The 21,114-nt window shown below is 43.5% G+C and overlaps 2 protein-coding genes across 2 annotated transcripts; both read left to right on the top strand.

Annotated features, from left to right (window-relative positions):
• The first annotated feature begins 6,311 nt into the window (after positions 1-6,311).
• On the top strand, positions 6,312-10,033 carry LOC121053501. Its single transcript, XM_040520597.1, has 5 exons — positions 6,312-6,398; positions 7,420-7,517; positions 7,593-7,686; positions 8,525-8,590; positions 9,800-10,033. Exons 1-5 carry the CDS (start codon positions 6,312-6,314, stop codon positions 9,956-9,958), a joined length of 504 nt encoding a protein of 167 aa, XP_040376531.1. The 3' UTR covers positions 9,959-10,033.
• Positions 10,034-15,889: 5,856 nt separating this feature from the next.
• LOC121053500 lies at positions 15,890-19,395 on the top strand. Its single transcript, XM_040520596.1, has 5 exons — positions 15,890-15,922; positions 16,782-16,879; positions 16,955-17,048; positions 17,887-17,952; positions 19,162-19,395. Exons 1-5 carry the CDS (start codon positions 15,890-15,892, stop codon positions 19,318-19,320), a joined length of 450 nt encoding a protein of 149 aa, XP_040376530.1. The 3' UTR covers positions 19,321-19,395.
• Positions 19,396-21,114: the final 1,719 nt, after the last annotated feature.

The following is a 21,114-nucleotide window of genomic DNA, read 5'->3' as shown; positions in this document are numbered from 1 at the left end:
CCGTCGATCTCCCGCGCCGGCCCCCGTCACCGCTGCCTCCTCGTCGACCCATCGCCGCCCTTCGCGTCACCAGTAAGCCTGTCCTCCCTCTCCATTCTCGGTTGCTCATTGTCATCGTCGTCGGGTTGGTCCATGCCATCGCCGGCCGTCCCTGCCGCAAGTTGTCGCCGTTGCCCTCCATCGTCGACGTCACCCCCGCGATGCCGTCGCCGAATCTCCACTGCACGGGCCCGAGCGCGTCCGCACTCGTCGTGTGCCATCAGCACCGCCTCGGTTCGATGTCGCCGCTTCCCTTGGCCGTGCCCTCGTGCCGCCGTCGCCACCGTCCGTCGGCCATGGCCAGCCGATCTCCGCACCGCCGCCCGGTCGTCGGCTGAGCGTCGACTGTCTCCTTCCTCACCTGCCCTATTTCCCCTCACTGACTGACGGGCCCCACCCATCAGCCGGCTGCTTGCACCCCTCTCTTCCCTCCTGGTGGGTCCCACCTGCTAGCCTTTCTCGCTCACTGACAGGTGGGGTCCACCTGTCAGCGCCACCCCTCTCCCCCTCGGACTGACATCACTAATCTCACTTATTGCGCAATAAATCGATTTATGGTTTTCCTGTTTAGTTTAAAAACCCTAAAAACTTTTAAGATTCATAACTAATTCATCTAGTCTCCATTTTAGTCCATTCAAATTTCATTAAATCCAGAAAAATGACAAGAATACAATTAAATAGTTTCTTTTGCTGTTTCAGTATAGTTTGTGCCTGTTTATTATTTTTGTGCTTTGTCGCTTAGATTCGGAGCGCGCCGAAACGCTGGTTTACTTCGAGGTCGTCGCAGAGATCCCTCCTAAGGCTGAGCAAGACAAGTGACACTCCTTTTGACCTTATTGATACCATCTATTATGAAATTCTCACTTTGTTTATTCAAACATGCATTATTTACTTAAAATATTTACCGTACTTTACTTTATGTTATTTGCCGAGTTTAACCTATTATTATTATGCTGTCGTATTTTCGTTCAATATTCTTGTTATACCCAAGGTAATTGAAGTAGAATTAGGTCTAGGGGATGCTTACTCCTGCTTAAAACAAGTAGCACATGGGGAACCTGTAATTACTGTTAGGCTGATTTTAGTGAAAGATTCGGTACCCGGCCAGGCTTAATTACAACAAAAATATTGCTAATGGTGGGTTCTGGGCGCATGGTTTTGCGAGTCGCACTCATGATAATTAAGGACCGGTTCATGGGAAACCCTGGAAGTAATTTAGTGCTAACCACAAGCCGAGTATGGGCAAGGTGGGATTTGAAGCGTAGCTTCGAACTGTTTGACGTACCAAGGCAAAAGTGGCCGTGATGGAGTATGGATGGGAGTCATGGTGTAACGATGGCCTATACTGCTTCCAGATTGACCAAAGCACAAGAGGGGTCTACCCGACTTGGTGTAAAGGAGGGTGTGAAACCTCAAGTGCAGTGCGATTAAATACGAAGGGTTATGTGACGGTCCTATCACGGTCTCCTTTCCGGTATGTCATGGTGGCATGTCGGCGCACATTCAAGTGCTGTGGAGCCTTGTGGGTACAGTAGTACACCTCTAATCAGAGTAAATCTATTTGAATAGTCATGCCCATGGTCACGGGCAGACTCCCAGATTCACTGTGATTAGTTGAACCTTAATGACTTGAGTAAACTAGCTTTGGATTGAGACTATTGCAATGTGGCGTAACATTGAGTAGTGGTTGGGCCTATTGCAACGTGGTATAACGTTGAACAGCGTGGAGATACTTCATTTAAATGCTTTACTTACTTATTTAAATCCTGTTATTCTATTTAAATATTTGTTTTACTTAATTGCTGCTTTTGTGCAACTAACCCTACCCTCTCCTTGAGATTTATCTGCATTCATTTATTACTCCTTTTCCGTACTGCTTGTTGTGTATGTGGTTGTACTCAACCTTGCGTAATTTCCTCCTTCGGAGGTAGAATACGGTTCAGATGGAGGCGACTCTAAGGTTTGAGGCTTGCCGATGTTAAGATGTTGCCTGTGGATTGGATCCAAGCTGCGTTGGAGCCCAACGTCCTTTATTTTACTCTCCGCTGCATGTCATTAGACTTTAATTGTTATTTATTATTGTTTCTAAGAACGTTGGTGATGTAATCAACATTTTCTATTGGTGTACCCTGACTGGTCCTGGACAAGGATTTAATACACAATAAAGCGCCAAAATTCGTGTAAGGAATTTCTGGACGTGACATATATGCATATTGTTCTTTCCTTTTACTTGTGCATACCCGTGGAGGAACCACTCGATAGCGGTGCTATTAACACAGTTGCACGACAAGGTGAATGCGTGTGGAGGAGAAAATCAGGCTACTATCGACAACTTTATCTACTTCGACGCCGTCCTATATCGCTGACGCTCCTCCAGCTTCTTAGCTCTTTCTTCTGGTGCATTATGTGTCGAGTCGTATTGATCCATGATCTTTTGCTTGCAGTTTCCTGGTTTACGTGATGGAAAATTTTATTTTATGCTATCATAGCCTACACGTGTCCTACATTCTATAGTTGCCTCTCCCTTGACAAGGAGAGATTAGGAGGGTCGGTTAGTTTGAATAGTTTTCACTGGGATTCCAAAGCTCGGGTAAAAAGTTACTTATTGCATTCCAAACCATGAGATTCCAAACATCGGGTAAAAAAATACTTGTCCCTTGTCCATTTACTTATTGTATTCCAATTCTTGCAATTTACATCCATAGAGATAATCCGAGTCGTTGTGCCACGCCTAGAAATTCCTCACATGAATTTCTGAACTTAAATGTGTATTAAAACTCCTATCCGGTACCAACTAGGGTACACAAATAGACAATGTTGACATAACCATCGTTCTTAAAAACAGCATAGCACGGCTCCAGTCCACAGGCAATGGCTTGACGGCACATAGCTCACTCCTGAGAGTCACCTCTAACTCTAAAGGGGGAGATTATGAAAGACTGAGTACAAACCACCGTACTCAACAAGTAGCATGGAATAGGAGGAATAAATGATGCAATGGATCACAAGGAATTCGCTAAGGTTAATTGCATACAACAACATTTAATAAATAACAGAGATTTAAGTAGAATAAATAAATAAATGAATAAATAAACATACGTAAAGTACCAACATCACTTTCCAACGTTACACCACGTTGCAACATGCCCAACCACTACTCAATTTTACACCACGTTGCAGTAGTCCCAAACTAGTACCAGATTAATCAAGTTATTAATGGTTCGACTAATCACAGTGAATCTGGTAGTTCGCCCTTATCCGTGGGCACGACTATTCGAATAGGTTTACTCTGATCAGAGGTGTACTACTATACCCACGAGACATAGCTCCACTACACTTGAACGTGCGCCGACATACCACCATGGCATACCGGAAAGGAACATTTGGTAGGACCTATTGCATAATCTTCCATATTCAATCGAACCACACTGCAGGACTCACTCCCTCCTATAAACCAAGTCAGGCAGCCCCCTCCTGTGCCTAGGCGAATCTGGAAGCAGCATAGACCGTCGCAGGGCCCATCCATACTCCATCACGCTCACCCTAGCCTAGGTATGTCAAAAAGTTCGCAATTACACTTCAAGTCCTACCATTGCCCATACTGGCTTGTGGTTAGCACTAAAATAACTTCCAGGGTTTCCTGCGAACCAACCCTTAATTGTCATAGGCGTGACACTCAAAACCATGCACCCACAGCCCACCATTATCAATATTTTAGTTGGCATTAACCCGCACCGGGCATGAATTCATCATCATTAATTATTTATAACTAGTAATGATTAATGTGTGATCCTATGAGCTATTTGTTCTAAGCATAGCTTGGGCCAAACTCTACTCAATTTACCCCTGGTATGACATAAATAAAGATGGATAAACAACGGCATAATAATAGGTTACTCATGAAATAGATACAATAAATAGTTTAATTAAAAAAATGCCAGTTTGAATTAGTAAAGCGAGGATTTTGCAATAATAGGGTCAATATGATCATAGATGAATGACACTTGCCTTTCTCTTCTCCCTAGGGTACTTCAGCGACGATTTTGAAGTAAATCGGCGTCGACGGGCACAAACTCTACTGAAACAGCACAATAGTATATTTTTAATGGATTCTTGCCATTTTTATGAATTTAAAAAAATTTGAATGGATTAGAACGGAGAACGGCTGAATTAGTTGTGAATTTTAGAATTTTAACTATGTTTTAAACTAAGCACAAAACCTTAAATGAAATAATTGCACAATTGTTGATGTCAAAAATGTGCTTGCTGACGTCTCACACACGAAGGCATTGGAGTCGTTTCTTAGAATGCTCCAGTGCAGGACCTAAATTCTTAGAAGGTGCGTGGGCGTGCCAGTCAGTTTGATCTTGCAACTGACAAGATGAAGAATAAAACAAGCCGATGAGCTATCGAGCCGATAGGTGACTAAATATCCAGCTGACCGGATGATTGTGTAGCAGCATTTAGCCGATAGGATGAACGATCGGTGGTAAAAAGCTTAGATTGGCTAGAAACTTGATAGAAATAGACTTGAATTAAATATTAGACTAACATAATCCACCAAGTTACTTATTAATTTTAGTCGAACGGATGAGCCCATATAACCGGATCGAACCAAACATACATAGATCGGACTTAACCAACACAATATGTAGTCGAGCATGATATAATTATAGGAAATATGAAGATCGATAAGGCTAATAAATAAACCGATGAATTACTTGGAATAATTAAATAAGCAATGAATGCTTTGCTCCGATCGGCTAAAACCAATTTCTGTGTAATTCTCGCGAGCCGATGCAATATAAATAACTACCAATCTAAATAAATCCAGCCGATTGGTATGAAAATAATACGGTAAGGCAATCGACTACTCTATTGATGTAAATTGAATGAACATATAGATCGACAAGGATCATTGGCTATAGATGGCGGACAATCAATCAAGATCTATAAAATATCTAGCCCAGATTGCTAAGAATAATCATAGAAGATCGAACCTAACTGAGATAGTTCAAGATTACGCCTAGCAATGTCGGGATATACACTAAATAGATCTAGATTGCTATCAAGCCGATGATTGATAACTTATCGACTGGTACTCCGATAAAACAATGAGCAAAATACACCAACATGATATAAACTATATGATAAACGCAATCTATAAGATCGGACCGAACCGAGATAGTACTAGATTGAAGATGTCAAATAGCAAATATGAAATTAACGCAGATCGCCCAGAGTGGTCGACCAGATCAACTCAAGATACAGAAGTAACTCAAGATAAAACTGAAACAATCCTAAAACTGATAACAAGCAATCGCACAACCAAATTAGAAGATCGGACCGAACCGAGAAAGTCCTAATCTAGCCGATGCGATTACCATGGCCGGCGGAACGTAGGACTAACACCTCCATCGAAGATCGAAGGGATGCAGCCCTGCGTCAGATGACATGTTCCGCCAGAGTTGAAACCTCGGTGAAGAGTGTAGCGATGCACCGAGAGTAATTAATCTAATTGATAGGTAAATAGTTTACAATGACCCCGAGCATACATATTTATACCCTCAGGTGGATGCTAGTCAGTGTTGGACACGACATATGACTCCTAATAGGTAAAAGGAAATAACAAACTCCTATGTAGACTCTATCTCTAACACACGAGTCCAATCGGACTCTAACTCTCTTAGAGATAGAGGACAAACATAAACTAACTATAATTAACAGATAAAATTAAATTACATGGATTCTGATTATTCCCGAATCTATCTATAATATTCTAGGCCCAATCGGACTCTATTTCTGATCTGATCCAGACTCTATCGACTGAATCCGAGTTCTATTCCGTCGGGTCTTCTATCTGATTGCCCTGTTTCCTGTCCGATTCGGTCTTTAATCATAGTTTAATCTCCAACGGCAATTATCCAAATTCTGGTGTTAACAGCAATTAAGTGAGGCGCTGACGTCAGCGGAGAAGGAGGTAGCACTGACAGGTAGGGTCCACCTGTTGGTGGGAGGGGGAAGGGGTGAGAGTATGACAGGCAGGCCCACGGGAGGGAGAGAGGTGGCTGGTCAGTTAGGCTGATCGGTGGAACCGAGGAGGGGAGAGAGAGGGGACAACAGGTGCGGTAGACGAGTGGGGCCCGTTGGGAGGGGAGGTGAGAGAGAGGGGCGAAGAGAGGCCGTTAGGCAGGGCCCATGTGTGGGCGAGGGAGAGAAGAGGAGAGGGGGGAGAGATTGTTCCGGTGGCGCTCGGCTGGGAGGCGCAGCGCATGGCGGTCACGGCATCAAAGGTGGCGGCCAAAGTGGCTCGGTGGCGCCGGCTCGAGAAGGTGGTGACGACAGCGCGGCGAGCGCGGGTGCGCTCGGGCGTCGGTGACACCGCGTCAGTGATGGCGAGGCGAGGGTGGCGGTGACCGGAGGGATGGCGACGACGGGGAGAGAAAGAGGGAGAGGAGAGTGGCGGGAGTGCTCACCGGTGGTGTCGGGGATGGCAGCGCATCGGTGGCGGGGATGCAGTTGTGGTGGCGGGGCTCCGCGGCGGCCGACAGCAGTGAGAAGTGAGATCAGATGGCGGCGAGGAGGCGGCAACGCTGTAAGAGCCCTAGGTTCATAACCAGGTATTTATAAATTCATTTGTTATCCTTTAGATTGCATATTTACTATATTGCAATTTGATCATATGCAATAACAAAATTAACTCTAATCGGTAAAATTGAAACCACTTCTATTTGAGCAATAACCTGAACAGAAGTATACATATTTAATATTTTATTCAAATATTAGTTTATTTATCATCACTAAATATAAATTTTGTTGAATTTTAACTCTCTATTTAGGTCTCCTAAAAATTCAAACCAAGTTTCAGCCTAACCCAATTCATCTTTTCACCAGATTTAAAATACTTGGGATTTATGTGTGAAACTTTCAAAAATGGAAACTAGGTGACTCAATCTATCTCAACACCAAAACATACATTTTTCACACTCTTGTAGCTTAATCAAATTGAACTTACCAAGAGAGAGAAATAAAATAAATCCTGAAAACTACAAGAGTGAATCTGTACTCAATTTTTCACCCACCTCTCTCACCCTCCTAAACAGCCATGACTTGGGCCCACTTGTCATTGACCTTGGGTGTCTCTTTAGCCCCCACAAAACCCTCTTGGGCGTGCTCCCACCTCAGGATTTAAGGGGGAGGGGCAGAGAAAACCCCTTCATCTCCCTGCCATTCTGTTCTTGTTGCTATTCTGTTCTTCCATGAGCTAAGCTCCCTCCTCATTTTCCTCCTCCCCAAATCTTCACAAAAATGCAAGGATCCAGCCCTGCATGTCACACCACAAGATCCCCAAGGTTGTAAGCTTTCCATCCATCCAAATAGCCTGCACATGCATCGGTTGCTGAGGGAGATCGAGAAGAAAAGAGGAGCTTGCTGCTTGGTGCAGAGCAGCAGCAGCAGCAGTTGTTTTCCTCCTCTTGGTGAGCTTTCTTCCCCATCCATAGCTACTCTCTTAGGTTCCCCATCATGCTGAGCATTCCTAGTCTCCTCCATAGGTCACCGGTTCAAGATTTGAAGGCTAGTAGCAGGCTGCAAACTGTTTTCTCTTCTTCGGTGACAACAGCTCGGTGTCTTTGCTTCCCTGTTTTGGTGAGTTTTCAGCTTCTTCAACTCAAGCTGAAAAGTGTCTTCTTAGCAGTAGAATCAAGTCCTTAATGTATGTTTTCTTGCATGTGATGCTCTTGGCATTCATGCACTAGATCGAGCCATCCACACGTGCTGTTTTGGCTGAAAAATGAGTGAACTTTGAAAATCCATAACTAATTCATATGAACTCCGATTTCAGTGAAACAAATTCTTATTGCTTCATAAAACAGATCTCTTCATTGTTGTAAAATAAAAATGACCAACTTTTTACTGTTTTTCTCTGTAGGAATATAAATAGCTATATGTCTCCCTTGTGTGGTCTAGCTCTTCATAGATTCGTAAGAAATTATTGGTAAAAGCTAAAATTGTGAAACCAATTTTGTTGAGCTTATATTTTGTTACTCTTTGCTGTTGTGAAAATAAGCTTGACAATACTCCCCTTAAATCATGTTTAGGAGTGTATTTAGCATTCCCATGATTTTAACTTCTAAGATCCATAAATAAATAATGACAATACATAAAGCTGTGGAATAATTTTTCTTAGCACCTGTGAATGATGTACTGCCCACTAAAAATAATTATACATGTAAAAACTTGGTTTGAGTTGCAAATTACTTGTAATGCTCTAAAGTAGACTTAATTATTTTTGGAGCTGTCATTATCTGACCTGAAAGCTTGTCATTTTCATATCTCCTAAACAATAAGTGATAATCTAGTGATTCTTTCACCTAAATTCAAGTTAACATGTGCTCTACTCACTGTATTTATTTCATGATTTATTGATCATTTCGCATGTGCATGTTTATTTGGCTCTTATTCGCATATTGCTTCTTTTCGGTAGATTTGGAGAATCCGGAGAGTACCGAGCCATATCCAGAGGAGGATAGTGACTACCCTCAGCAGGAAGGCAAGCACCTAAGCATATAGAACCTATGCTTTCTCTATAAATATCTTTGGTTGCAAAACTATACCTATATATGCATGTGTTTCCTAGATGTTAAAACGTCTGTTTTGGGTGAATTGGTAGATCCTAATTATGCATTTATTCCCTGTTATATTGCTGACCTTATCCCTTGTCACCACCGTATAGGAGTGTTAGGCTTGTTTACTTCATTCATGCTTAGCCATGCTTAATGCTAATAGAAGTATAAGGATTGACAGTACTATCATTTGTGGTGTATAGACAACTTGTACTAATGGGTATAAAACTTGAGCACTTACACTAAATTATGGTTGATGAAATATGTTGGACTTGGACGGGTGGTAGGGCGATGAAGGAAGGTTGGTTTCCCCTGATGCAAGTAGCCCCGTCTGGGTCGTTAAGGACCGAACATTTTGACATCTATTCAAGCACCCTTCGTACTTACCACATGCCTTATTTGGGACCGGCTTGTTCTTTACTAGCTCTACTGTGATTATTTATACCACGTTGGAGAGACGTGAGGGCAGGTAGCCCTTTGGAGGGCCTCGGGTGCCTATGTTGGCCGGGGGTGCCTCCCGCGTGGTGCGCCCGCCTTGGTCACACCACACAGGCACGTGACTAAGTCGTCGGGAACCCCGGCGTGGTATAGGTGGTTGGGGTGGGATTAGGAAAGACATGTAATGAGCTTGTATCACTCGCGTACCGCACTCGACGGGGTGTGTAGCTTTTGATCCTTGTTCATTTCATGTGGGTACAGTTGTACACCTCTGATCAGAGTATAATCTATTCGAATAGCCGCGTCCTCGGTTATGGACATTGCTTGATGTGTTAGTCAGTTATGTTAGCATCAAGTGTGGATTAATATGGATGAGTTTATGTTTGATGGTGGTGTTGGCATGCTGTGCCATGATGGTGTGGACTTGGGTAGTCCCTTGTTGTTGGTGAGAGCGCCGTTTGGACTCTTTTGCTTATGCATTTCAGAATTGTATACTTGCTGTCCATAAGTTAAAATGATGTTATATTTACTATTACTTAACCACTTTTACTGTTATTTGCTCAATAAAATTGGCTTTATGCAACCTAGATGGCTTAGGTTAAGGTAGACCTTGCATACTCCTCTCTCCTTTTTATATATAGTTTTGGGTAAGACTTGCGAGTACAATCTTGTACTTAATCCGGTGTCTGCAATTTCAGGTGAGGATTCCGGGTATGAGTTGTGCTTCTTGTGTGGTCACTGCTCTGCCGGGGGTGGCGAGGGCAGTGAGTGATCCCTTCTCTTGCAGCTTGGCTCTTGCCCGGTTGGTTTGCCCTTGTGGGGTTGTGGCACCACCGGCTTCCGTTTTATGCTTATGAGCTTTATTTGAGTCTTCCGCTGCTACTCATTCTGTGTATGTTGGGACCTTGGACCCTATGTTGTATCATGTACCTTGCCACTTATTATTCATGATATGGTACTGTTATGACTATTAATTGCTTACGATGAAAATGTGAGGCTAGTCGCATTCCTGGGGACTAGCTCAGCATGAGTAACGGGTTTTGATCGCTTGAAATAATCGGAGATAGCGGTTTGGATCGAGTCACTGGGGTATGCTTTTAGTCGCTACCTTCGAGTGGTTGATGGGCATATGACGGAGTAGACTGGCAAACTATCTTACGGTTATGTCTTGCGCTCACTACTCGGCATTCCGATTATTATAACAGAAGGTTGTCAACCGTGATCATGGACACATTGAGGACGAGTGGCTATTTATGCGTGTTTGGATCTCACTCCTCCAATAGTATGTGATGGTCACGTTGGACAATGGATGTTATAATACTTGGGGTGTCCACAGCGATTGGTATCAGAGCAATGCCGACTGTAGGCTAGAGCTAAGTTGGCAATTTGAAAATGATTTGCAAAATATTCAACTTGAGTCGATTGCAAAAATCTTAGGATGTGTGAATCCTTTTTACTACTCGTCTCATTCTAGAATTCTTTCTCACCTCATTCTCAGATTTTCACTTATCTTATCTAATTTGGTTGCAAAAGAAATCTATGACTCCTCTTTTTCAAATATTAGACCGATATTGTAACCAGTAAGTTGAATTAACTTTCAGTTTGTAAATGGAACAAAAATTGTACAATGTTTAGTCTAAGATAGTGCATTACTGTTACTTATGTTATTCTTAGCCTCCCCACAAATTTTGAAAAATTATAAACTTGTTTTAGACAACCAAACTTTCGATCGGTTAAAATCTGGAAATTTTGGAACACTCTGTGGTTAAAAAAAAAAATCTAGAAGAAAAATTACTCACTGTTTTACTCTGATAATTTTTCTGGAGTTGGGCAACTGCTCAGGCACTCACACAAAAATTCTCAGAATTTTATTACTTATGTGGCTCTCTCTAAAAATTTGTAAGTCGCTGCTGTTCGATAACTTGAGAAATTTCAGAACCTTGTTTTGGAAGAAGTAAAATATACCAACTCAAAATCTGACCAAATAAATTGTAAAAGGTACTCCCAGCCAAGATACGCTCGCTAAAGTTTAGGCAAATAGCTATAGTGGCCATGTTTGATTGTTGGTTTAATTGAATTTTCAGTTCCTTGCGATTATTATGCTTTTGGCCCGCTATTTTTTATTGCATTTGGAAAACTATGATGGTTTATTGCTCCTTTCTCGGGCTTTAGTATAGGATATGTTCGTTTGGTAGTTAATGGTTCTTCTTTGGTGCGTCATGTCATGCTAACATAACATGTCATACTGGTGTATAATTGGATTGTGTATTTGTATTGGGCATTCATATTAAGTTTGTAATTTTAGACTTAGATTGCCTTGTGTGATCTGTGGTAACTTTTAGACCATTGTTATCCCTTAGTTTTTCCATCACTAACCATCATTGTTATCCTTGATCCATAGGATGTCTCGCCGCCGCACTCGCTCCCATGATCAGGATAGTCCGGAGGGTTCTCGTCGCAACCAAGAGGGGTCTCCTCCTCCTCCCACCATGGCTGAAGTTCTCATGGCTGTGGAGCGCAACCGTGAGGCTCAGAATACTGTCCTTCAGCAAATCGCTGCAAGTGCAGCTGCTGCTGCCGCCCAAATTGCCCGAAGTGCGGGCGGTGGTGGACACCAAGTCGCCGGGGGACTCGCTGAATTTCAGCGTACTCAACCTCCGGTGTTCACTCGCTCCGATGATCCACTTGATGCTGATGATTGGCTTCGCACCATCGAGCGGAAGCTCACTCTCATTCGCTGCCCCGACGCTGAGAAGACCAACCTAGCAGCCGAGCAACTCCAAGGCGCAGCTGGTGATTGGTGGGAGAACTTTCTCGCCATGCAACCTGCTGGCCATGCCATCACTTGGCCGGAATTTCGCAATGCTTTTCGGGCTGCCCATGTGCCGAAAGGTATTATGGACCTCAAGCAACGTGAGTTCCTATCTCTCACCCAAGGCAACAAATCTGTCATGGAGTACCTCCGCGAGTTCAACCACTTGGCTCGCTACGCTCCGGACGATGTCAATACCGATGCCCGCAAGCAAAATCGGTTTATGAATGGGTTATCAGCAGAGATGCAACTTGAGCTTGCTGCCCACTCTTTTCTGGACTTCCAGGACCTTGTCAACAGGTCTGTGGTCGTGGAAAGCAAGATGAACAACCTTGAGAATGAGCGCAAGCGCAAGCGGGCTGCGCAGATTTCAGCCGCGGGTGGTTCGCAAAAACCACGTGGTTGGCAGCAACCCCCTCCACGCTATCAAGCTCCACCACCTCCTCGTCGGCAGGGATTTGTGCCACGCCCACCTCAGCAGCGTGTCATACTTCCTGTTGGCGGAAATCAGCAAGCCGTTCGCCCGCCTGTTCGCTCCAACAACTGCTTCAATTGTGGGCAAGCGGGCCACTACATCAACCAATGCCCGTACCCTCGTCGTGCACAAGAGCAGGGGCCAAGAGCAGCAGCACCACGTCCCAATCCGTCTCCGAGGGCAGCACCTCAGGGTCAGCAAAATCAGAAGAGGGGCCGTGTGAATCACGTCACCGCCGAGGAGGCGAACAATGCACCGGATGTTCTTGTCGGTACGCTACTTGTCCATTCATATCCAGCTAGTGTGTTGTTTGATTCTGGAGCTACACATTCATTTGTCACCAAAGGTTTTGCATCAGACCATAAACTCCCCATTAGTAGGTTGCACCCACCTTTAATTATTACATCACCTGGTTCGGAAATGAGAGCTGAATTTATTAGCCGGGACACAAAAATCATTGCACAAGGGGTAGAATTCACCGCCGACCTTATCATCCTTCACACAAAGGGTTTAGATGTCATCCTAGGCATGGATTGGCTACAAAAAAATCATGGGGTTATCGACTGTGGCCTTCGTCTAATTACACTCAAAAATAACACCGGCGAACCGATCTTTCTTGCACTTGATGATCATCCTCCACAACTCCACGCTCTTTCGGGTGCCAAAACCAATGATATAGCTGCTGTACCAGTGGTGTGTGAGTACCCCGATGTTTTCCCAGAGGAACTACCGGGCATGCCACCGGACCGGGAAGTTGAGTTCGTCATCGACTTGCTGCCCGGAACGGCCCCGATATCGAAAAGACCGTATCGGATGCCTCCAAATGAATTAGAAGAGTTGAAAAAGCAACTCACAGAGCTGCAAGCAAAGGGGTTCATTAGGCCAAGCTCCTCACCATGGGGATGTCCGGCTCTCTTTGTAAAGAAGAAGGACTGCAGCTTGCGGATGTGTGTTGATTATCGCCCATTGAATGAAGTCACCGTCAAGAACAAGTATCCACTGCCCCGAATTGATGATCTCTTTGACCAATTAACCGGAGCTCATGTGTTCTCCAAAATTGATTTAAGGTTGGGATATCATCAAATAAAAATCAGATCGGAGGATATCCCAAAAACAGCCTTCTCCACCCGTTACGGTCTATATGAGTACACCGTCATGTCCTTCGGTTTAACCAATGCACCGGCATACTTCATGAGCTTGATGAATTTGATTTTCATGGAGTATCTTGATCAGTTTGTGGTCATTTTTATTGATGACATACTAATCTACTCAAAATTCAAAGAAGAACATGAGAAGCACCTCCGCCTTGTATTGGAAAAATTACGTGAGCACCGTCTATATGCCAAGTTTAGCAAATGTGAGTTTTGGTTGAAAGAAGTTGGATTTCTTGGTCATGTATTATCTGAAGGTGGAGTTTCTGTAGATCCAACTAATGTTCAGAAGGTGTTAGATTGGGGACAACCCAAAAATCCGTCCGACATCAGGAGTTTTCTTGGTCTAGCCGGCTACTACCGTCGGTTTATCGAGAATTTCTCCAAAATTGCTAAACCCATGACCCAATTGCTAAAGAAGAATGAGAAGTTTGCGTGGTCAGCTGAGTGTGAAGCAAGTTTTCAATCTTTGAAAGAAAAGTTAACCACAGCACCCGTTCTTGTTTTACCCGATATCCACAAAAGCTTCGATATCTATTGCGATGCATCCCGTCAAGGACTCGGTTGTGTTCTTATGCAAGAGGGCCGAGTTGTGGCTTATGCATCTCGTCAACTGAGACCTCATGAGTTGAATTATCCAACCCATGACCTTGAATTAGCTGCTGTTGTCCATGCTCTAAAAATATGGCGACACTATCTTATCGGCAACCGTTGTGAAATCTACACCGACCACAAAAGCTTGAAATATATCTTCTCCCAATCAGATCTGAACCTAAGACAAAGAAGGTGGTTAGAACTCATCAAAGATTATGACATGGGTCTACATTATCACCCGGGGAAGGCCAATGTTGTTGCCGATGCATTGAGCCGAAAACCGCAATGCAATTGCTTGTCGGTAAAACCCCGATTGGAGACCTTATGTTGGGAAATTCAGAAACTTGGTTTAGAAATAGTACCACCTGGTTTTCTTGCTGCCCTAGAAGTCAAATCAACTCTCTATGAGCAGATCAAAGAAGCCCAAAAGAATGACAAAGGCATGGCTCGAATTCGAGCTAAAATGACTGAGGGCAAAGCCAAATGTTTCACTCAAGATTTGGATGGTGTTCTATGCTTTGGAAAGCGATTGGTTGTGCCAAAGAACCACCAATTGCGCCAACTAATCCTTAGTGAAGCTCATGACACTCCCTTTTCAATCCACCCAGGTAGTACCAAGACCTTAAGCAAAAATTATGGTGGACCCGTATGAAGCGGGAAGTTGCACGGTATGTTGCCGAGTGTGACACTTGTCGAAGGGTGAAAGCTGAACACCTAAGATCAGCGGGCACTCTCCAACCTCTCCCCATTCCCATATGGAAGTGGGAAGAAATTGGGATGGACTTTATCACAGGTCTACCCACCTCACAAAATGGCCATGATTGCATATGGGTAATTGTTGATCGACTCACCAAATCAGCTCATTTTCTTCCCGTCCATTCCACATCAAAAGTAAGCAAGTTGGCTGAGCTCTACCTTTCTCGCATTGTTTGTCTTCATGGTGTGCCCACAAAAATTATTTCAGACCGTGGACCTCAATTCACCTCTCATTTTTGGAAGTGTCTGCACAAGGCTATGGGAACCAAACTCTCCTTTAGCACCGCGTATCACCCACAAACCGGAGGCCAAACTGAAAGAGTAAATCAAATCTTGGAGGATATGTTAAGGGCTTGTGTCCTTGATTCTGGAGCAAAGTGGGAAAAATTTCTCCCGTACGCCGAATTTTCCTACAACAATAGCTATCAAGCTAGCCTCCAAATGTCTCCTTTTGAAGCCCTGTATGGAAAGAGATGTAGAACACCTCTCAACTGGTCCGAGTCTGGAGAGAGACCGTTCTTTGGTCCGGACTTGGTCAAGGAAGCCGAAGAGCAAGTGCGGTTAATTCGGGAGCGCTTGCAAACCGCCCAATCTAGGCAAAAGAGCTATGTCGACCATCGTCGACGTGAGCTTGCCTTCAATATTGGTGACCATGTGTACCTCAAAGTCACTCCATTCAAGTCCACACACCGATTTGGAGTGAAAGGAAAATTGGCACCTCGTTATATCGGTCCTTTTCGCATTCTTGCTAAGCGAGGGGCTGTTGCTTACAAGCTGGACCTTCCACCATCACTCTCAGCTTTTCATGATGTTTTCCATGTCTCACAACTGAAGCAATGCCTCCGGATTCCGACCGAAGAAACTAAGGTCGAAAATCTTGACCTGCAACCCGACCTTTCTTATAGCGAGTATCCAATTCGCATCCTCGACCAAATGGAGCGTGTCACTCGCAATCGCTCTATTCCACTCCTCAAAGTTCAGTGGAGTAATCACACCGAAGATGAAGCCACATGGGAACATGAGGGTCACCTCCGTAATAGCTATCCTTCCTTCTTCACTGACACATCGCAATCTCGAGGACGAGATTGTTTTAAGGGGGGGAGAGCTGTAAGAGCCCTAGGTTCATAACCAGGTATTTATAAATTCATTTGTTATCCTTTAGATTGCATATTTACTATATTGCAATTTGATCATATGCAATAACAAAATTAACTCTAATCGGTAAAATTGAAACCACTTCTATTTGAGCAATAACCTGAACAGAAGTATACATATTTAATATTTTATTCAAATATTAGTTTATTTATCATCACTAAATATAAATTTTGTTGAATTTTAACTCTCTATTTAGGTCTCCTAAAAATTCAAACCAAGTTTCAGCCTAACCCAATTCATCTTTTCACCAGATTTAAAATACTTGGGATTTATGTGTGAAACTTTCAAAAATGGAAACTAGGTGACTCAATCTATCTCAACACCAAAACATACATTTTTCACACTCTTGTAGCTTAATCAAATTGAACTTACCAAGAGAGAGAAATAAAATAAATCCTGAAAACTGCAAGAGTGAATCTGTACTCAATTTTTCACCCACCTCTCTCACCCTCCTAAACAACCATGACTTGGGCCCACTTGTCATTGACCTTGGGTGTCTCTTTAGCCCCCACAACACCCTCTTGGGCGTGCTCCCACCTCAGGATTTAAGGGGGAGGGGCAGAGAAAACCCCTTCATCTCCCTCCCATTCTGTTCTTGTTGCTATTCTGTTCTTCCATGAGCTAAGCTCCCTCCTCATTTTCCTCCTCCCCAAATCATCACAAAAATGCAAGGATCCAGCCCTGCATGTCACACCACAAGATCCCCAAGGTTGTAAGCTTTCCATCCATCCAAATAGCCTGCACATGCATCGGTTGCTGAGGGAGATCGAGAAGAAAAGAGGAGCTTGCTGCTTGGTGCAGAGCAGCAGCAGCAGCAGTTGTTTTCCTCCTCTTGGTGAGCTTTCTTCCCCATCCATAGCTACTCTCTTAGGTTCCCCATCATGCTGAGCATTCCTAGTCTCCTCCATAGGTCACCGGTTCAAGATTTGAAGGCTAGTAGCAGGCTGCAAACTGTTTTCTCTTCTTCGGTGACAACAGCTCGGTGTCTTTGCTTCCCTGTTTTGGTGAGTTTTCAGCTTCTTCAACTCAAGCTGAAAAGTGTCTTCTTAGCAGTAGAATCAAGTCCTTAATGTATGTTTTCTTGCATGTGATGCTCTTGGCATTCATGCACTAGATCGAGCCATCCACACGTGCTGTTTTGGCTGAAAAATGAGTGAACTTTGAAAATCCATAACTAATTCATATGAACTCCGATTTCAGTGAAACAAATTCTTATTGCTTCATAAAACAGATCTCTTCATTGTTGTAAAATAAAAATGACCAACTTTTTACTGTTTTTCTCTGTAGGAATATAAATAGCTATATGTCTCCCTTGTGTGGTCTAGCTCTTCATAGATTCGTAAGAAATTATTGGTAAAAGCTAAAATTGTGAAACCAATTTTGTTGAGCTTATATTTTGTTACTCTTTGCTGTTGTGAAAATAAGCTTGACAATACTCCCCTTAAATCATGTTTAGGAGTGTATTTAGCATTCCCATGATTTTAACTTCTAAGATCCATAAATAAATAATGACAATACATAAAGCTGTGGAATAATTTTTCTTAGCACCTGTGAATGATGTACTGCCCACTAAAAATAATTATACATGTAAAAACTTGGTTTGAGTTGCAAATTACTTGTAATGCTCTAAAGTAGACTTAATTATTTTTGGAGCTGTCATTATCTGACCTGAAAGCTTGTCATTTTCATATCTCCTAAACAATAAGTGATAATCTAGTGATTCTTTCACCTAAATTCAAGTTAACATGTGCTCTACTCACTGTATTTATTTCATGATTTATTGATCATTTCGCATGTGCATGTTTATTTGGCTCTTATTCGCATATTGCTTCTTTTCGGTAGATTTGGAGAATCCGGAGAGTACCGAGCCATATCCAGAGGAGGATAGTGACTACCCTCAGCAGGAAGGCAAGCACCTAAGCATATAGAACCTATGCTTTCTCTATAAATATCTTTGGTTGCAAAACTATACCTATATATGCATGTGTTTCCTAGATGTTAAAACGTCTGTTTTGGGTGAATTGGTAGATCCTAATTATGCATTTATTCCCTGTTATATTGCTGACCTTATCCCTTGTCACCACCGTATAGGAGTGTTAGGCTTGTTTACTTCATTCATGCTTAGCCATGCTTAATGCTAATAGAAGTATAAGGATTGACAGTACTATCATTTGTGGTGTATAGACAACTTGTACTAATGGGTATAAAACTTGAGCACTTACACTAAATTATGGTTGATGAAATATGTTGGACTTGGACGGGTGGTAGGGCGATGAAGGAAGGTTGGTTTCCCCTGATGCAAGTAGCCCCGTCTGGGTCGTTAAGGACCGAACATTTTGACATCTATTCAAGCACCCTTCGTACTTACCACATGCCTTATTTGGGACCGGCTTGTTCTTTACTAGCTCTACTGTGATTATTTATACCACGTTGGAGAGACGTGAGGGCAGGTAGCCCTTTGGAGGGCCTCGGGTGCCTATGTTGGCCGGGGGTGCCTCCCGCGTGGTGCGCCCGCCTTGGTCACACCACACAGGCACGTGACTAAGTCGTCGGGAACCCCGGCGTGGTATAGGTGGTTGGGGTGGGATTAGGAAAGACATGTAATGAGCTTGTATCACTCGCGTACCGCACTCGACGGGGTGTGTAGCTTTTGATCCTTGTTCATTTCATGTGGGTACAGTTGTACACCTCTGATCAGAGTATAATCTATTCGAATAGCCGCGTCCTCGGTTATGGACATTGCTTGATGTGTTAGTCAGTTATGTTAGCATCAAGTGTGGATTAATATGGATGAGTTTATGTTTGATGGTGGTGTTGGCATGCTGTGCCATGATGGTGTGGACTTGGGTAGTCCCTTGTTGTTGGTGAGAGCGCCGTTTGGACTCTTTTGCTTATGCATTTCAGAATTGTATACTTGCTGTCCATAAGTTAAAATGATGTTATATTTACTATTACTTAACCACTTTTACTGTTATTTGCTCAATAAAATTGGCTTTATGCAACCTAGATGGCTTAGGTTAAGGTAGACCTTGCATACTCCTCTCTCCTTTTTATATATAGTTTTGGGTAAGACTTGCGAGTACAATCTTGTACTTAATCCGGTGTCTGCAATTTCAGGTGAGGATTCCGGGTATGAGTTGTGCTTCTTGTGTGGTCACTGCTCTGCCGGGGGTGGCGAGGGCAGTGAGTGATCCCTTCTCTTGCAGCTTGGCTCTTGCCCGGTTGGTTTGCCCTTGTGGGGTTGTGGCACCACCGGCTTCCGTTTTATGCTTATGAGCTTTATTTGAGTCTTCCGCTGCTACTCATTCTGTGTATGTTGGGACCTTGGACCCTATGTTGTATCATGTACCTTGCCACTTATTATTCATGATATGGTACTGTTATGACTATTAATTGCTTACGATGAAAATGTGAGGCTAGTCGCATTCCTGGGGACTAGCTCAGCATGAGTAACGGGTTTTGATCGCTTGAAATAATCGGAGATAGCGGTTTGGATCGAGTCACTGGGGTATGCTTTTAGTCGCTACCTTCGAGTGGTTGATGGGCATATGACGGAGTAGACTGGCAAACTATCTTACGGTTATGTCTTGCGCTCACTACTCGGCATTCCGATTATTATAACAGAAGGTTGTCAACCGTGATCATGGACACATTGAGGACGAGTGGCTATTTATGCGTGTTTGGATCTCACTCCTCCAATAGTATGTGATGGTCACGTTGGACAATGGATGTTATAATACTTGGGGTGTCCACAAACGCGTTGGGTGCGGAATGGAGCGACGGCGGCTCGCGCCGATGGGGGTTTTATAGGGGAGGGGGTGGCCATGTAGGGTGGCACGGTGGTTGGAGTCCACGGCACACACATGTGTGCGGCGTGCGGCGGCAGTTGCGACGGAGGAGGCCGGGTCAGCCACGGCGGCACGGCGAGCTCGGTCGGGCTAGGTGAGAGAGAGGACTGATAGGTGGGGCCTCCCCGTCAGTGGTAGGGGGAGCTTGGCCAAGGCAGCCCCCAAGGAGGATGGGAGGGTCGTGTCGGCATGGGACGAGGAGGAGAGGATAGGCCACGGCGACCGGGCCGGCTCGGGAGAGGAAAGAAAAAAGAGGGAAAAAGAGGAAAACCTCACTTTTGCCAAATTTTAAATTTATTTTTGGAGAAAAATTTTATACGATGCGATTCAAATTTAAAACCAGGTAATGATTTACCTTGTCCACAAGATATTTTGAAATATTCCAATGAACATAAGTTTAATTAAATTAATTCTTTTGGAGGGATTTTTCCTTAGTTAATTAAGCCAATTATTATTTAACAATTTCTTTAATTATTTAGGCTTAGGATAGATACTCAGCGTGTGACAGGTTGTCACCCTAGGAGTGCAGGTTTGCTTCATTCAAAATCTGCCAAGGTGTTGTGCTGCAGTCTTTTGAGTTATTGGGTCATGTAATGTCTTTGGTCCCACTAGGGGGCACATCCAAGAGGAAGCACGTTCCAAACACTATATTTCGTCGTCATAACCCACGTTGGGTTTTTGGGATTTGCTTAGATTAATCTGCCATCATAGTTTTACTGATACATCGATTTGTGAAATCCGAACTTCTAGTTCCTCATTAATCTTTCATTTGCAATTGAGTTGTTGTGTTTCTTGTTCTAGCTTATATTCAGGGTTCGCGTGTAGGGATTAGCCTTCTTAGTGAGGTTAATTGGATTTTGGCTCGGTTGATAGCCAGAGAAGACATGATGCTACGATTGCAAGGTTTAGATGGTGTTGATCGGAAGTCGGGTCGTGTGTGTCAAGTTTTCGCCAAATCGAATGTATCTTACCTAACAGAAGATTGGGCAACCCATTGCTATCGCCCAGGTTCAGGCTTTCAATGCAAGCATAACACCCTACTCCTATTGCATATGTCTTAGATGGTGTAAAGAGCACATAATCAAGATGATGCACAATCTTGATGTAGAGACCCACTACGTCTCCTTAGATATTGAGTATCATGGTTACAAGATATAGAGATCTAATCTAATAAACTAAGCCTATTCAACTAATACCTGACTGGTTATGGAAACCCAGACAT

The sequence above is a fragment of the Oryza brachyantha genome, chromosome 2, assembly GCF_000231095.2.
Source record: "Oryza brachyantha chromosome 2, ObraRS2, whole genome shotgun sequence".
Taxonomy (NCBI): domain Eukaryota; kingdom Viridiplantae; phylum Streptophyta; class Magnoliopsida; order Poales; family Poaceae; genus Oryza; species Oryza brachyantha.
Note: the sequence above shows the minus strand (reverse complement) of the source record. Positions and strands in the feature narration are given on the sequence as shown.

Coding starts and splice junctions, on each gene's coding strand:
- LOC121053501 (XM_040520597.1), top strand. CDS start 6,312: ATGGCGGTCACGGCATCAAAGGTGGCGGCCAAAGTGGCTCGGTGGCGC. Junction 7,518..7,592: donor CAGTTGTTTTCCTCCTCTTG/GTGAGCTTTCTT, acceptor TCTCCTCCATAG/GTCACCGGTTCAAGATTTGA. Junction 8,591..9,799: donor TGACTACCCTCAGCAGGAAG/GCAAGCACCTAA, acceptor CTGCAATTTCAG/GTGAGGATTCCGGGTATGAG.
- LOC121053500 (XM_040520596.1), top strand. CDS start 15,890: ATGAAGCCACATGGGAACATGAGGGTCACCTCC. Junction 15,923..16,781: donor GGAACATGAGGGTCACCTCC/GTAATAGCTATC, acceptor CCATCCAAATAG/CCTGCACATGCATCGGTTGC. Junction 17,953..19,161: donor TGACTACCCTCAGCAGGAAG/GCAAGCACCTAA, acceptor CTGCAATTTCAG/GTGAGGATTCCGGGTATGAG.